Source organism: Eschrichtius robustus, chromosome 3, assembly GCF_028021215.1.
Source record: "Eschrichtius robustus isolate mEscRob2 chromosome 3, mEscRob2.pri, whole genome shotgun sequence".
Classification (NCBI taxonomy): Eukaryota; Metazoa; Chordata; class Mammalia; order Artiodactyla; family Eschrichtiidae; genus Eschrichtius; species Eschrichtius robustus.
This window is the reverse complement of record NC_090826.1, coordinates 80,636,536-80,650,652: the sequence shown is the minus strand read 5'-3', so window position 1 is coordinate 80,650,652 and position 14,117 is coordinate 80,636,536. Positions and strand designations below refer to the sequence as shown.

General features: G+C 32.3%; 1 protein-coding gene across 6 annotated transcripts in view; it reads left to right on the top strand.

Moving 5' to 3' along the window:
• HFM1 (helicase for meiosis 1) overlaps positions 1 to 14,117 on the top strand; it is a 137,224-nt gene that overhangs the window by 36,878 nt on the left and 86,229 nt on the right. For all 6 annotated transcript variants that reach the window (XM_068540286.1, XM_068540287.1, XM_068540284.1 and 3 more), the window contains 9 exons: positions 79 to 279; positions 363 to 451; positions 4,685 to 4,728; positions 4,836 to 4,937; positions 5,324 to 5,469; positions 6,390 to 6,484; positions 7,115 to 7,248; positions 8,049 to 8,096; positions 12,361 to 12,441. In XM_068540286.1, coding sequence (XP_068396387.1) covers positions 79 to 279; positions 363 to 451; positions 4,685 to 4,728; positions 4,836 to 4,937; positions 5,324 to 5,469; positions 6,390 to 6,484; positions 7,115 to 7,248; positions 8,049 to 8,096; positions 12,361 to 12,441 — 940 coding nt within the window. The remainder of the gene's footprint in view (positions 1 to 78; positions 280 to 362; positions 452 to 4,684; positions 4,729 to 4,835; positions 4,938 to 5,323; positions 5,470 to 6,389; positions 6,485 to 7,114; positions 7,249 to 8,048; positions 8,097 to 12,360; positions 12,442 to 14,117) is intronic.

The following is a 14,117-nucleotide window of genomic DNA, read 5'->3' as shown; positions in this document are numbered from 1 at the left end:
AGTGAACTGTAATTGGGCTTTTTAGCCATAAAACTTTACTAGAAAAAAATTTAATGTGTATGTTTCTGTCATTTAAAGATTGCAGAATGGCTTTCAGATGGTGAAAGATCTGCTATATGTATGAAAATGGATGAGAGACATAGACCAGTGAAACTTGAGAAAGTGGTCCTTGGATTTCCCTGCAGTAATAACCAAACCGAATTTAAGTTTGATTTAACCCTCAACTACAAAATTTCCAGTGTTATACAAACGTACTCTGATCAGAAACCCACGCTTGTGGTATGGTTTGTTGGTTGCTTATTTTTTAGTGTAATGTTCAGTTTTTAATATGATTAATACAAAAATTATTCATTCATTTTTAGTTTTGTGCAACAAGGAAAGGTGTGCAACAGGCTGCTTCTGTTCTTGTGAAAGATGCGAAATTTATTATGACTGTGGAACAGAAACAGAGGTATATTTAAAAATTTTTTATTGGAGGTAGAAAGACTTTTAGGGATAACCTAGATGAGAAGAGAAAACTGGGTTGACCTTTTCAAGTTACTTGACCTCTCTAAGCCTCAGTTTCCTCATCTGTAAAATAAGGATAAAAGTAAGTTGGAAGATAAGTAAGACAATGAATCTTGATGCAACTGTGATCCTGTCTTAGTTATTTCATAGCCAGATTTGAAAGATTATTCATATTGCTGTCTTCAATTTTTTACTCACTTTCAATCCAGTATCTGTTGTAATCTTTTACTAAAGCTGATCTTGTTAATTGACCTCTCAGGAGCTTCTAACACATTTGACCACTCCCACCTAATTTAAAAATTCCAGACTCTGTGTTTCCATGATCATTTCTACCATGTTTCTTGCTACTTTGATTTCTACTCATTCTCAGTCCCTTTTCACTTATAATACCTGCTTCTTAAATGTTAACATTCTAGGGGTTCTCTCCAAGGTTCATTCTTTCTAATGCCACACCCCTAGGTATTTGAGTCTCATTATCACATGGGTTCAAGGAATATATGTATACACATATTTATATATGTCTGTGAATTTACAAATTTACAGCTCCAACACAGACCTCCATTCTGAGCTCCAGGTCTACCGTCCATCTGCCTGACATCTCCGATTGTATATCTGTGGGCATGTCAAACTCAGTATGTCCAAAAGAGAACCTTGGTTCTTTCTCTCAAATCAGTTCCTCCTCCAGTGTTCCCCATCCTGATTATTTATCATCTCCCTAGTTGCTCATGCAGAAACCTGTCATTGACATCTCCTTCACTTTCTTCCCTGTAGGCAATCAATTACCAAGTCCTGTCTATTCTTACTTGTAAATATATCTCAAATATATCATTTTATCTTCATCAGCACTGCCACCTCCCCCATTCAAGTAATTATTAATCTCTTGCCTTTTATCTGATGACCACAAACACACTCTTATCCCACTTTAATCTGTTATATGCATAGCAGAGTGATTGTTTAAAATTACAAACCTAAACATGTCATTTTTCTGCCTAAAACACTTTGTTTCTTGTTGTCATTAGGGTAAAAACCTAAATACTTAATATCTCCTGCAATACCCTGTATAATGTGTTCTGTGAATACACCAAACTGTTATCCTACACAGAGCTTTCCTGAATCATATTTTCTTTGCCCAGAATTGTTTTTTACCTCTTATTCATCCTTCAAGTCTCACCTTTAGTATCAGTCTCTTAAGAAGTTTTCCATGATTCTTAGTGTCCCTTTATTTGCTTTTACAGGCACCCTATATTTTTATTTCATAAAACTTACTGTAATTATAATAAATATGCTTTTGTTTAATTGTTACTTAATGTCTGTTCTATTCCTTAGATTGTAAACGTCTTGAGGAAAGAAGGACTCATGGTCATCTTATTTACCCCTCAATCTTAGCAAGACTCAGCAGAGTGCCAGCACATGCTTACTACTAATATTAGCTTATTATTAATAACAACTTTTGGAAATAAATAAATAAGTTTAGTGGTAGACCTCAAACCAAAATTGGATTAGATCATTACTTGTGGATACGAGCAGATACTGATTTTTCTGACTAATTTTCTATGGGGGGGATGTACTTTTCTTCACTTTGGATCAGATCAGCTTTCCAATTACAGTCTACCCTGTGGCTACACCTCTGGTTACTTTTCAACCAAAGATGTGTACCAAACCTAGAGGATACCACTTTAGCTTTCTGACATTTGACTTTCTATCCACTAAAAGGGTGGATCTCTAGTCATTTAGTGCATTAAAGAATTACCTATGCAGCCACCTATCCATGCTGTATATACTATTTTCATAATTTTACTTCTGCTTTAAGGATTTAACTTGATCTCCTTAGTTACTGCCATAAGATAAAAACTCTCTATGGTGCAGCTTTTGTTTCAAACATCAGCAAAGCATGATTAAACAATAAGATGCAGTAGAGAGTCAGAGAAAGAGAAACTGAAATAGAGCTTATAGCCAAAAAAGTACATGAGGTCTAAGAGGTAGACAGAAAGGGAAAATGTGAAATTAATGCTATCAAGATAACAATAACATAGATTTCTTTGTACCTACTTCTTTGTTTTATACCCTAGAGAATATTTATCATATATCACAGTCAGTCTGTTACTCAGGAACAATAAACAGTTGAATAGATTCTCATTTGTATGTTCGACTTTTACTTCATTCCCTGAGAAAAGCATAAGTGATAAGGAGTGGAATGCCATTTTGAGTTGCTATAGACTAGGGGAAGAGACCGCTGCTTATGTCAATTCCCCTTTAACCAGTCACATTCTAGCAGCTCCCACAAGATTTCTTTTTGCCCATAAACCCCAGATTCTGTTACTAAGGTTTCTAAACTTGTCTAGCATGCCCAACTTTTTGTGTACTCTGGTCTCTTTAGCTTTTTCAAAAATAATTTTTCTGTTGTATCATGCATTTAACTTAAAAAATATTTCTATATTTTGAAAAATTTTAGTTAACGTCAGGAAATTAATTGGTAGTATTCTCATAGTGAAAATGTTTCCTGAGCCTTTGGGGGTATTTTTCTCTCTTTTTTTTTTTTTTGGTGATTTTATTTATAATTATTTATTTCCTTATTTTCCCCAGTTTTATTGAGATATAATTGACATACAGCACTGTATAAGTTCAGGGTGTACAGAATAAAGATTTGACTTACATATAGCATGAAAGGATTACCACAATAAGTTTAGTGCATATTCATCATCCATACATATAGATACAAAATTAAATAGAAATGTTTTTCACTTGTGATGAGAACTGTTAGGATTTACTCTCTTAACTTTTATATGTAACATGCAGCAGTGTTAATTATATTTATCATGTTGTACATTATATCCCTAGTGCCTATTTATCTTATAACTGGAAGTTTGTGCCTTTTGACTCCTTCATCCAGTTGCCCCTCCGCACCCCCCAACCCCTCACCTCTGGTAACCACAAATCTGATCTCTTTTTCCATGAATTTGTTCCTTTTTTGAAGTATAATTGACCTTCAGCACTGTGTTAGTTCCTATTACACAACACAGTGATTTAGTATTTCCATACATTTCAAAATGATCACCATGATAAGTCTAGTTACAATCTGTCACTATGCAAGATATTACATAATTATTGACTATATTCCCACACTCTACATTTTGTACCCATGACTCATTTATTTCATAACTGGAAGTTTGTTCCTTTTAATCTCCCTCACCCATTTCTTTCCTCCACCCACCTCTCTCCCCTCTGGCAACCACCTGTTTGTTTTCTGTATCTATGACTCTGTTTTTATTTTATGTTTGTTCATTTGTTTTGTTTTTTAGATTCTACACGAGTGAAATTATATGGTATTTGTCTTTCTCTGTCTTACTTATTTCACTTATTTGTCTTTCTCTGACTTATTTCACTTAGCATAATACCCTGTAGGTTCATCCATGTTGTCACAAATGGCAAGATTTCATTCTTTTTTATGGCTGAGTAATATTTTATACACACACACACACACACACACACACACACACACACACACAAGTACCACATCTTTATCCATTCATCTATTGTTGGACACTTAGATTGCTTCCATATCATGGCTATTGTAAATAATGCTGCAATGAACATAGGGGTGTATATGTCTTTTTGAATTGGTGGTTTTGTTTTTGTTGGATAAATACCTAGGAGTGAAATTGCTGGATCATATGGTAGTTCTATTTAAAAATTTTTGTGGAATCTCCATATTTTCCATAGTGGCTGCATTAATTTACATTCCCACCAATAGTGCATGAGGATTCCCTTTTCTCCACATCCTCACCAACACTTATTTGTTGTCTTTTTGATAATAGCCATTCTGACAGGTGTGAGGTTATATCTCATTGTGGTTTTGATTTCCATTTCCCTGATGATTAGTGATGTTGAGCACCTTTTCTTGTTCTGCTGTCCATTTGGATGTCATCTTTGAAAAAAATGTCCATTCAGGTCCTCTGCCCTTTTTAAAATTGGATTATTTAGGTTTTTTTTTCTTAGTTATAAAATTAGGGACTTCTCAGTATGAAAGTTAGATATTCTCTACTTCTTAAAGATGGTTTTCAAAAAATGATGTTGTGAAAATATTTTGATATCTGTAATCTTCAAAATAATTAACTAATACACTAAGAGTTTTGATGTTAATGGGAATAACTCAATAATTTTGTGTTTTTAAAAATAGGTTACATAAGTGTGCATATTCCATAAGAGATTCAAAACTGAGAGGTAGGTTTAGAGATAATTTTTGAATAGTATTTTCAGCTATAGATAAAAAGAGCCAATTACTGATGAAATATCAACAGTACATAACAGATGATATATTTCTTTTATAGATATCTTAATACATGGTGTTGGTTATCATCATGCTGGTATGGAGCTGTCAGATAGAAAAGTAGTTGAAGGAGCTTTTACTGTTGGAGATCTACCAGTTCTTTGTAAGTAAAAGATATTCTTGTGAATATTATAAGATCTTTTGGAAAAAGAAAAAGCTCAGGTATTCTGACTTATTTCTGCTTTTCTTCCAAGAATCTAAAATTATATAACTATCCATACATATACGTGCTATAGTAAACTATCTGGCAATTTTAGTTCTTTATCATCTTACTGAACATAGTGCATTTTGAAAAGTAAGAATTAGTAGCGTTTTGGTTTTAAGATATATTATTTTACATTGTAATGTTGTTTTCTTCTTTCTTTTTATTCTGAATTTCCTATATATGAGTTTTATTACATTTATAAGAATATATCTTTTATAAGAAAATGTTTACTTGAAACAATAAAGTTATATGACTTAAAAGTAATATTCCTTAATTTGATGCAGTTACTACCAGCACCTTAGCCATGGGAGTAAATTTGCCTGCTCACCTAGTAGTTATAAAATCTACAATGCATTATGCTGGAGGAATGTTTGAAGAGTACAGTGAAACAGATATTCTACAGATGATTGGTAGAGCTGGTCGACCTCAAGTAAGTGACAGTTTTTCACTTTTTGTAATTTATTTTAAAGACAAGATAAAAAGTAAAAAAAAAAATAATTGTGTATTTTTTGTTAAACAAAAGATTAACATTTCACGTTTAGATTAGGTTTAAATATAAATGTAACTAAGAAAATCTACTTTAATGGAGGAGTAGAAGTAAAACAAGTCTCACCAAAGGAGACATACTCCCTTCATTCCCTCTAAGCCCCCATTGGTTGATGAATGGTTGGGTTTATTAATGTGTATGCTGTTAAAGGGTTTTTTTGGTTTTGAGTTGTTTTGTTTTTGTTTGTTTTTTATTCTGAATAGGGATGCTATTGGCATTTTGGATGGGACAGTTTTTCATTGTGTAGGACTGTCATACATTGCAGAACATGTACCATCCCTGGATCCTAGCACAAAATGCCAATAGTGGTCCCAAGATATTGTGACAATTAAAAATCAGCCCATACACATTACAAAACATGGCCTAATCTGACAGATTCTTGAATAAAGAAGTCATTCATATAGGTACTAAGGGAAAATTTAGGAAGAATATCTTTTCAAAGAATATCAAAATATTATGTTATACAAATTTATAATTATTATAGGATAAATTAGATTATATGTAAATTGCACTGAATCTTACAGCTTTTAACCAGTTACCTAAGTTTGTTTTGATTTTACTACTGCCAAAATTATGTTACATTGAAACCAAAGTGGTACTTTTACATCTATACTCTTGGAAGGTTTTTAAGTCAAATTTTCAGTTAACATTCAAATTCAGAAGCATTTTTAAGGCCTTTTTGACCTGTTGTTTAAGACAGGGAACTGTTTAATATAAAATGAAAATCTTGAGTTATTGAAGAAGACTGGTATCAACATGTGCTTTTCTTTACTAAATCTCTCTGTTTTCTTTTTTTCTTCCAGTTTGACACTACAGCTACTGCAGTTATTATGACTCGGTTAAGTACAAAAGAGAAGTATATTCAGATGCTAGCTTGTAGTGACACTGTAGAAAGCAGGTAATATGGAAAATATTCCCAAAAGACGTTAATATGTTAATGTTAATATAGGCTATATTTTTCCTTTTAATATGTTAGGGGATTTTCTAAGGCCATTTTCTTGAAACTTTTCAATAATCTAATTAGAAAGTTTGTGTACTTTTAAGAAATTTAATAGTTAAAAAAGAGACAGTGTAATATCTTTGTTCAGCAATGCTTCTTAGCATGCAGTTGCATGTATCCTTGTTATAAAAGGCCAAATTAGTAATGGGAGGAATGTAATTTTCACATCTTTTTACATCTTTAAAATTTGCATAATAGTAGGAGACAGGCAACCTGAGACCTTTTAGTAAAGTGTTTGATTATAATACTTTTGGGGAAAATAGGATGTAATCCACTCCCCACCCTTTTTTTAAGCAATAATGTCTTCTAGATCCATGGAGTAGAGAGAAATCTATGATCTTTTTAAAAGTTAAACTGACATTTTAAGGTTTTGTCATATTTTTGAAAATTAAGTTAACTTTCATGAATTATTAAAGTAACAATATTATTCAATTATATTATTGAATTATTCAAATATTATTCTAAACAAGTAAGAGTTGTATGGCACTGAAATATATATTACTAATGAAAAGGTTTTTTTTCCATTAGTTTGCACAGACATCTTCTTGAGCATTTAAATGCGGAGATAGTATTGCATACCATCACAGATGTGAATATTGCTTTGGAATGGATACGATCAACCTTGCTTTATATCAGAGCCTTGAAAAACCCATCTCATTATGGTTTGTTACTTTGATTTTGAAGAGTAGTAACTTAATCGAGCCAATTGGGCCTACTTTATACTAATAAGTCACAGAATAGATTATATAAACTAATAGGTAGCAGAAGTAAAAACAATTATAACAAATACAGTTAGAGCAAGAGTAGAGAAACGTGAGAAATCTTTATCTGTTTTACTTCTAGTCTTTTAATAAGGCTTGAAATCAACACCATTAAAAATAGATCTTTTAGAAAAAAATTATCTCAATAAAAATTTTTAAAATGCCTAAAATTATTTAAAATAAGTTAAAGTCAAAAAGAAGTCTTGAATTTTGTCTGAACTGGTGTTCAAATCAAAGTATATAGTAATACTGTTGCTGCTGGAATTTTCATCTTGCTTCTAAAGCTAGCACACATATGGTTATGTTGCTTCTAGAGGGTTCTTTCATGTGGTACAGGTTATAAAATAAAAATGCTTGGGATTGCAGGATATCAGATTAAAACCTGACGTGTTATAATACCATTCTAATATACACAGGTTCAAAACTTTCAGACCTCTAAGGAAAAAAAATACATGTAGTATTCCTGGTCACTGTTATACAATAAAATGAACAAGAGATAGCCAATTGATATTGAAAGGATTTCACAACAGTGGGTATTTTCTGTAGATGTTTAAACCTTGTTTTAACTTTAAGCTACTTTTTTCTTCTATTTAAGATTGAGTTAGATTACTCTTTTCTAGTTAACTGGGGTATAAATTGAGCCTATAAAGATGAATTCATCTCATTCTATTTTATTTTTAATAAATTGTCATAACATGTAGGTTTTGCATCTGGATTGAGCAAAGATGGAATTGAATCAAAATTACAAGGTTAGATGCATTTCCTTCTAAAAAATTATATTCTATAAATTTTAATGAAAAAGTCTAGTTATTATGAAAGTAAGAATGCTCTGGTAAAGTATTTTTTTAAAGTAACCTTGTTTGCAGAAAAGAAAATATGGATTTCTTTTTCACAGGTAAATAAAGCTTGGCGCATGTACTTTTTTTCTGAATTAATCTATTTATTAATTCTATCAGAATATCAGAATATCTTCCTTTGTATAACATGTTAACTTGGTTTGTTTTTATTTTTAAAATGATCCTGGTCTTTGGAAATGTTGCCTATAGATACTCAACTCTTTATGTTCCTTTTCTAGTTTAATTTTAATTGAAAATATAAGCCAAGCTTGATTATGGGCTTCTTATCCTAATCTGTGCTAGTGAAGTATTCCTATCAAACCTCAGTTTTAGTTTTCAGTTAATCACTCAGTATTTCTTTACCTATCTTTTAAAATATCAAAAGATTGTTAAGCATTTATTAGGAGTAGAAATTGCTGCCTCTTCATTTTATTGAGACTGTCTTCCAGGAAAAGAAAATATGTTAGATCCCTAAAAATATTTAGCCAATTTTAACTTGTTCTCTACTTGGATATACACATATGGCAAATAAAAATGCAGAGATAAGGATTAAGCAGTAAAATTGTCTTTCTTAAAGAATAAATATATTGTTAAAACATGCTGATTAGCAATAGCTTATGTTCATGATGCAGCTGTTGAGAAACAGATCTATAATATAGTTGTATTATTCTTTATGTATTGACCAAATTTGTAATGGAGTTTTAAAAGCATATATTTTTTATCGTAATTATCAAATACACAAAATGAGACAGACCAAGAAATATCTTGCTATATTCTGGTAACTGTAAAGATTTAACTTTTCTTAAATGTTCTTAACAGTTCATATTTGTCTCATTTTCAGTTATTATAGGTGGCTAAGTTTTGCCTATAAGGAATAGCCAAATTTATTATATAACTGGATAGAATGTTTTTGTTTCCTTGGAGGTCTGCCTTAAATTTCTTAGGAAGGGTCTTTAGCATAGAATATGCTGTTTCCTAAATTTGGTTATACTTTCTTACTCAGTATCCTCCAGTAGCTCTCCCATCACTCTTAGAATAAAGTGCAAACTTTCACCAGAACCCACAAAGTCCTATTTGGTACCCCTATGCCTATTTCTCTAACTTCATCTCTTGTCACTTTCCTCTCATTTATTCCACTCTGTCCAAATTGGCTGTCTTGCTGTTCCTTAACCACATCAAGCTTGTTCACACTTCAGGTCCTTGCACTCTCTTTATTCTTGAAACACTTCTTGCATATTTTACGTGGCCTGAACCTTCATTTCATTCAGGTCTTTGTTTACATATCAACTCCTCAGAGAAACCTTCCTGGACGACCTTATTTAAACCCACATTTCCAGAGACGAAGGAAAAACAATTTCTATATTGTTACTGCTGTTTTCCTGCTCTTGGAAAAGGTGATGTGTTTATGTTGAAAATTAGGATGACTACATCCTTACTTTAATCAGAAATTATAAGCTGTGTATCTGAAATACACATAAGCTTAATTAAATAAAAGCTTAAAAAACTCTGTTATTCTTTAGTTCTTTATTTTCCTTCATAATACCTTTCTTTTTTTTTAATTTTTATTTTATATTGGAGTATAGTTGAGTAACAATGTTGTGTTAGTTTCAGGTGTACAGCACAGTGGTTCAGTTGTACATATACATGTATCTATTCTTTTTCAAATTCTTTTCCCATTTAGGTTATTACAGAATATTGAGCAAAGTTCCTTGTGCTTATACAGTAGGTCCTTGTTGGTTATCTGTTTTAAATATAGTGGTGTGTACATGTCAATCGCAAACTCCCAATCTCTCCCTCCCTCGTAATACTTTTCAATACCTGAGATTATATTATTGATTTGTTATTGATTGCTTTCTTCAGTAAAATACAAGTTTTAAAGAGGAAGAACCTTCCCTTGTTCACTACTATAAACTTTAAGCTTAGAATAGTGCTCAGCATATAGTAAGCATTCTTGTTTGATTAACTTACTGAATATTAATTTTTTTGAAGTTGAAAATTGAGAGCATTGGTTTTTTTTTTATTTAAGTGTAGTTGATTTACAATGTCATGTTAGTTTCAGGTGTACAGTATAGTGATTCAGTTTTATATATATGTATATTCTTTTTTAGATTCTTTTCCCTTATAGATTATTACAAAATATTGAGTATAGTTTCCTGTGCTTATACAGTAGGTCCTTGTTGGTTATCTATTTTATATATAGTGGTGTGTACATGTTAATCCCAACCTCCTAATTTATCCCTCCCCCTCTTTCCCCTTTGGTAACCATAAGTTTGTTTTCTGTGTCTGTGAGTCTCTTCCTGTTTTGTAAGTAAGTTCATTTGTATTATTTTTTTTTTAAGATTCTACATATAAGTGATATCATGTGATATTTGTCTTTCTCTGTCTTGCTTACTTCACTTAGTATGATAATCTCTGGGTCCATCCATCCATCCATGTTGCCACAAATGGCATTATTTCATTCTTTTTTATGTCTGAGTAATATTCCATTATGTGTGTGTGTGTGTGTGTGTGTGTGTGTGTGTGTGTGTGTGTGTGTGTATATATATATATATCACATCTTCTTTATCCATTCCTCTGTTGATGGACATTTAGGTTGCTTCCATGTCTTGACTATTGTAAATAGTGCTGCAATGAACATTGGGGTGCATGTATCTTTTCAAATTATAGTTTTCTCTGGATATATGCCCAGGAGTGGGATTAGAGGATCATATGGTAACTCTATTTTTAGTTTTTTAAGGAACCTCCATACTGTTCTCCCTAGTGGCTGTACCAATTTACATTCCCACCAACAGTGTAGGAAGGTTCCTTTTTCTCCACACCCTCTCCAGCATTTATTATGTGTAGACTTTTGTTGATGGCCACTGAATGTTAATTTAATAGTGGGTAATTAAGAAAATTAGCAAAGACTTCAAAAGCTTTACTTAACCAAACACTTAAAACTATCAAGCTGCCTTAGCAATGTTGCTTAAACTAAAGTATTTTTCAAAGAACCCTGCTTTCTAAGGGCTATTTTTTTTTTAAATTTTTTTTAAAGTACATATTTTTTTAAAAATTAATTAATTAATTAATTAATTTTTGGCTGTGTTGGGTCTTCACTTCTGTGCGAGGGCTTTCTCTAGTTGTGGCAAGTGGGGGCCACTCTTCATCGGGTGCACGGGCCTCTCACTATCGCAGCCTCTCTTGTTGCGGAGCACAGGCTCCAGACGTGCAGGCTCAGTCGTTGTGGCTCACGGGCCCAGTCGCTCCGCGGCATGTGGGATCTTCCCAGACCAGGGCTCGAACCCGTGTGCCCTGCATTGGCAGGCGGATTCTCAACCACTGCGCCACCAGGGAAGCCCCTAAGGGCTATGTTTTTTTGAGTGGCTATTCTATATAACATTGAATAGGTTGTGGTATTCCCACTCTGCTGTTAACTGCCTCCAATCTCCTGGGCTTTATAGCAGGGAACAGAGAGAACACTGAATGCAACAGGTTACTACAATTGACTGCTCTGGTCCCTATCAATCAGTGAGAGTGAACTTGCATTGCTTCCTATTCAGAGGTTCCTTCCAGGTGCAATAGTGTCATATTCAGAGATGCTGAAGTAAATACTAGAACCATCAGCTAAAATAGTCATAATGGTTACCTTAAGAGAGTGTGGCAAACTAGGAGGAGGGGAAAGACTGGTGTTTTTTGAACAATGTCTGTAGAACTATTTGATTCTTTATACTTTGTGTGTATATATCTTAAAGCTTTTTTAAAAAGAAAAACTACTGCCATATTGGAAGTCAAATGGCAAAACAGTTATTTAGACTTGGAGCAAGTCACTTAGCTTCTCTATTCTTTAATTTCCTAACTTGTATATGAAATAATATTAATACCTGCCATGTTGTGTTTTGAGGATTAAATGAGATAGTACAAATATATCATTTTAAAAGCTCCAAGTTGTAAATGTTATCACTTGAGTGTTATTTTTATTATTTGTATTATTTTTACTGTTAGAAAATTTTTTCAGCATATTAGTCGGCTCTTTTGTTTAAATGAGTTTTTTTTTTTTTTAACCACTTAAATAGGGACTACAGTTCTTCCCAGAACAATTACACAGAAATACACCTTCAGGATATTTTATAATAAATTCTATTTTGTGTTGCTTCTTTATTTTACTAAAGTAAAAAATGTGTTTTCTATCATTGAACAGAATTATGTTTGAAGAATCTGAATGATTTATCATCTCTGGACCTGATAAAGATGGATGAAGATGTTAATTTCAAACCAACTGGTAATTTTTCCATGATTGTTAGTAAATTTAACAATTGCTTACTTGAGGCTAAATTAAAAATTTTTTTCTACTAAAATTTAGATGATGGTAAAATTAAATTGTGGTTTCAGTTCTCAACAGGGTATCATCATTATTAGCATGATCAATTTATACGAGTCCTATTTCTAAAATTATAGAGCTTCTTTTTGACAGGCACGGAATTTGTGTTCGCTAACTCCGGTGACTTAGCAGAGGATTAAAATGCTCAAATCTTTGGGTTGCTTCAGTCCTGTCATAACTCTTGTAGCTATACTTTTGCCAATTCTTAATTATTCAAACATTGCTTATCTGGATGGTTACTTAGGCTCCTTTTCTCTCTGTCTCTCTCTTTTTGATTCTATGTAGGGTATAACAGAAACAAGGAAGAATGTTTTCTAGTTTTTACCACTCATGATTAGAAGTTTCTTGGGGGAAAATATTGACTTCATTATAACAAATTAAACTTTTTAAGAAGAGATACTTTACTGAATAAAAATTGGGAAGTATAGGAAAGTTTAAAAAAATCAGAATCTGACTATCTGTTAACATTTCATGTATCCTTCCATTTTTAAATGCATTTTTACATACTTGCAGCTGTACTATAGAAATGTATGATTTTGTATTATGTTTTTATTTGTATTTATTTGTATAAGGTTTTTTAAAACAAATTACCTCCCTAACTCTCAACCCTAGATTTATAACATTTTTTTCCTCTCCCATAGTCCTCATTCTGATAAACCTAATTTGTTTGTGAGAATTACCTTCTTTGTATTTTAGGATGTCTCACTAAAGGGGGCATGAGAATCACTAATATAACTTCATCTATTCTTCAGATACTTTAATTCTCAAGAATCTTATTCCCACTATCATTCTTTCCCTGTGGAACTTCTTGAATCCACTGATAACATTCCTTCTGCCTTTAAACATACCTAATAAATGATATGTGTAATATTTGTCCTCTTTCTCAATCATCAGTGGATACTACCTGATTAATTTTCTTATTTTTAACATTCTTTTGATTCTCTTTCTGCTTCTTTAGTCAATTTCTCTTTGCTGACCTTTTTTGCTTTACTATGGGCTTCTTAAATGTGTAGATGTTGGACCTTTATTCCCAGTTTATGATAATTTCTTTGAAAACATAATTTACCTTCACAGCTTAAGCTATGGTCATTATGTAAATGAATTGTAGTTTTGATCCTGGTCTCTCACCTTTGCTATGACATTTGAACGTTAGTTTTCTGTTGGAAATCTTTTCTTACATATATGACATGAAACTTGACACCCAGAGCATATAACAGTTAATTTGACCTGCAATACTATACAGTGGAATGAACATAAAATTTGTGTTCCAAATGCCTGGATTTCAGTCCCAGTTCTGCCACTATGCTAGCTGTGACCTTATGCTCACTGAGCCTTAGTTTATTTATCTGTAAAACAAGAATATATTACATGTCCTATTTACCTTACTGGGTTGTTGTGATGATGAAATGGGATAATGAACATTTACAGCAAAAAAAAATTCCTCTGAAAACATGAGTTGTTGCTCTTTTTTGTCCAAGGTTAGGAAAATGTATCTCTACTTGCCTCTTATTCTCAATAGCATAACCGGTTTATTAAGCCTATTATAAAATGTTTGATGTCTTTGGTTTCTCTTTCAT